The sequence below is a fragment of the Dendrobium catenatum genome, unplaced genomic scaffold, assembly GCF_001605985.2.
Source record: "Dendrobium catenatum unplaced genomic scaffold, ASM160598v2 fragScaff_scaffold_323, whole genome shotgun sequence".
Taxonomy (NCBI): Eukaryota; Viridiplantae; Streptophyta; class Magnoliopsida; order Asparagales; family Orchidaceae; genus Dendrobium; species Dendrobium catenatum.
In genome coordinates, this window is record NW_021318785.1 from 3,196,987 (window position 1) to 3,200,970 (window position 3,984).

The 3,984-nt window shown below is 35.2% G+C and overlaps 1 protein-coding gene across 1 annotated transcript in view; it reads left to right on the forward strand.

Annotated features, from left to right (window-relative positions):
- LOC114579345 overlaps positions 1 to 3,134 on the forward strand; it is a 5,482-nt gene extending 2,348 nt beyond the window's left edge. Inside the window, exons 2-3 of the mRNA XM_028693583.1 lie at positions 127 to 1,202; positions 3,098 to 3,134. Coding sequence (XP_028549416.1) covers positions 127 to 1,202; positions 3,098 to 3,134 — 1,113 coding nt within the window. The remainder of the gene's footprint in view (positions 1 to 126; positions 1,203 to 3,097) is intronic.
- The last annotated feature ends 850 nt before the right edge of the window (positions 3,135 to 3,984 follow it).

Consider the following 3,984-nt stretch of genomic DNA (forward strand, 5'->3'; position numbering starts at 1 on the left):
AGGTTTCTATTTAAAAATTATTGGATAAATATTGATGCCTATTGGTCCCTCCTCCATAAGGCTTTTTCAAAGCCTTCTTATGGAAATCCTATTTCTCACCCATGTGGCACTCTTAAATTTTTTAAGGCTGAAATTAAACTGAAGGATTTGGCTCATTCTTCTTTAATCAAGTCTCATCTTGATAGATTGCATATTCAGCAGAAGATTTGTTTGGAGTCTCTTCATTATGTCCCGAATGATAGTACCTTGAATGCTTCCTCGAAAGATATTAATCACAAGATTGCAGATTTCTCTAATATTCTTGCTTCTTGGGTTATTCAACGAGCTAAATTTCATGGGCTTAAGAATGGGGAGGATGACCTCAAGTTTCTCTATGCAAAATTTAGGAATAGGCAAGGTAGCAATAAGACTGCTGTCAACTTGCTAGCCACCTCTCCTAACACTGACAGAAACTCTGTGGTTATTAACTCTACAATCCAGCACTTTCAAGCCATTTACAATCCTTCCCCTCCTTCAATTTTGGATGTTGGTCTTTTTCCTATTGGGGCTTGTTTTCCTGAAGCTTATGAAATTCTTATTACACAAGCTATTTCTGAAGAGGAGATTAGAAATGTGGTTTTTAAGGGGTGCTCTACCTCTTCCCCAGGACCGGATGGGTTTAATTTCTACTTCTATAAAACGGCCTGGCACATTATCAGTCCTATGGTAGTTAAAGCTGTGCGATCCTTCTTCCTTAAAGGATATCTTCCTAGTGGGGTTAAATCTATTGCTCTTGCTTTAATCTCTAAATCTAAGAATGTTGAAAATCTGCAAGATTTTAGGCCCATTATATTATGCAACACTTTATATAAAATTATTGCCAAGGTTAATGTTAATAGGATTAAGCCTATTATGCCTATTATTGTTAAAGATAATCAATCTGGTTTTATCAAAGGCAGAGTCTCTATGGATAACATCATTCTTGCTAATGAGCTTCTTTCTATGGTTCGCAAAAGAGGAAGTGCTAAATTTTTTTGTGCAAAATTAGATATCTATAAAACTTTTGATACTGTATCTAGAGAATTTTTACTTGCTAGACTTACGCAGAAAGGATTTCTTCCTATTATGGTGAGCTGGATTAAAGCTTGTATCTCGGTTGTCAACCTCTCCTTAATTATTAATGGGGCTCTTGAGGGCTATTTTTCCACCACGGCTGGCCTCAGGCAAGGTTGCCCTCTTAGCCCCTGCCTTTTTTGTTTGGTGATGGATATTTTTTCTTCATTGCTAGATGCTGTCATTTCAAAGGTATTAAGTTAGATGGGTTTTCTCTCACCCATTTACTCTATGCGGATGATGTGCTGATTTTTTGAGAAGCTACTTCTAAAAAATTGTATAAATCTATCAAAAAATCCTTGAGACATTTGCTAAAGCTTCAAGTCAGCATGTTAATCTAGACAAAAGTTCTATTTTGCTGGCTAGAAACTTTCCTAAACCGGATGCTATTTGTCAAGCTCTTTCCATCCATAACATAAGCTCAAAAATTTCTTACTTGAGCATCCCTCTGTCCTTCAATAGGCTTAAAATTATTAACTTTTTGCCTCTTATGGACAATGCTTCAAAAAAACTATCTGGGTGGAAAGTCAATCTCCTTTCTTTTGCGGGCTGATTACAATTCCTGAGATACACTATTCTGAATTCCATTGCTTACTGGATTCGTGGTTCCATTTTACTCAAAATTGTGCACAAATATTTTAAGAAAACTTGTTCTAAGTTTTCGTTCTTTGGTGATTTGACTGCTATCAAGAAAATACATATGGTCTATTGGGAAAAAGTTTGCATTCCCAAACAAAATGGTGGGTTGGGGCTGCCCTCTTTGCAGGTTACTCAATTTGCTTTTAATTGCTCTCTTATTCTCAGGATTTATAATGATAAATCTCCTTTGTCCACATGATTTTTTAGTAGATATATATCTCCTTGGTGTCCAACCAATACCAATTCTTCAGCTTTTTGAAAATCTGTTTGCAAAACGACTGATATTGCAAGGGATAAATTTTACTTTAAAATTACTCCCACTGCTCCTATCTCCTTACACTGGGATCACTGTATTATAATAAAAAGATTGCAAACTCTTCTGATGGTATCACTTTGCTGAATGCTACAAATTCTCATGCTAAGTTGAAGGATTACATTTCGGGTATGACTTGATCCCTCCTAGGTTTTATTACCCCTTATCTTCTAAACATGATTATGGGTATTCTCATTTTTGAATGCTCTAGCTACTGTTTACTTTGGAACAATCTAATTAATGATAAATTCATTTAAATGAAAAGTCTTTAGAAGTGCTCTTGGGGCAATTTGATTTGGCATCATAAACATGCCTTGTGTTACCCTTGTTTCTCTTAGCTAGCTGTGGTGGGAGGGTTAAAAACTACAGATGCTTTACTACTTAGGAACATTCATGTTCCTATTACATGTAGCTTGTGTCATGGTTTTCCTGAGAGCGTTTCTCATATTTTCTTTGAATGCTCATTCCTTATGCTGTTATCTCTCAGTTAATGCCCCCTGTCAAAAGCCTTCTCATTAGACCCACGATTCTTCATCTTGGGGAATGAATTAGTGGTGAATTACATGTGAAGCACCAGATACAATCTCTTTACCATCTCATTACTTGTTGCTCTATTTATTATATTTGGAAAGAAATGAATAATAGGAGATTTGGCAATGTTGTGAGCTGTTCTACCTCTATATCTATAAGCATCAAGAAAGCTATTTTTGAGAAAGTTCTAAAGTGGAAATGCTGATCTGATATCATTGATTTGCTCTGATTTTGGGTTCTTTCCCTGTTGTTTCCATGCTGATTGGCTTGTCGCTTTATCTCGTTTGTTGGGGGATCCTCGATTTATGCATGCTGCTAGTTGCCACTGTGTTAGCCTGGACAATGATGAAGCTCCCTCAGCAGGCCCCTTTGGACGGCCTTTGGGCAACTAGGAGATCATTCTCTACATGAGAAAGTTATGATGATGTATTTTTCCGGAGTCCAGGCTAAGTTTTGTCTGGGAGCCCTCAATTTTTTGGTTTTTTGTTCTTTACTTTTTGCCTGCCTTTTTGTTCTTTGCAGGTTTTTGGCTCCCCTCGTGCGAGCTTCCCTTCTTTAGGGGCTGGTTTTTGTTGTCTTTTTATTACTTGTGATTTCTTTTGCATCTCAATTAATATACGGGCAAAGCTCAAATTTTCTCAAAAAAAAAAAACTTGAACTCCTTAGGCAGAGAAAATGAAACCAAGAAAGTATACATTTGGGGAAGCAAATTCACATTACAAAGGATTTAAGTACAATTAATTTTGCCTTAAAGCATTGAAATGATTGATAATTGAACCATATGATCAATCAATGAAGCACTATAAACAAGGATGCCATCAAAATGATCAATACAAAATTTATTAAGTAATGGCTTGGGGATCTCATTCATTAATCTCATAAAAGTTTGTTGTGTCATTGTATATTATTTCACCAGAAGATAAGCAATTCCAAAGTATTATAGTACACATTTGTAGGGATATGAGATATATGCCATATTTTAGAGATTGCATTGGGACAATTGATGGAACTTACGTTGACGCCAGAATTATTTTGGAAGATCAAATTTCATTCATAGGACGACATCATAAAACTACTCAAAATGTAATGGCTAGTTGTGATTTTGACATGTGCTTTACATTTTTTTCAGTAGGATGGGAAGGTTCTGCTCATGATGCTCGAATTTTTAAAATGCTGTGACAAATCCTATATTTAATATTCCTACATTACCAACAGGTAAGTTTTATGACTAAATAAATTATATATAAATTTTTTTATAATATATTATGTTGTATGTACTGAATATTGTAAGTTTTTGAACATGTAAATATTATTTAGTTGATGCAACTTATACTCTACAAAGAGGAAATCTGAAGACTTACACATATACGATATATCATTTATCTAATTTTGTTCGAGGAAGTCAACCT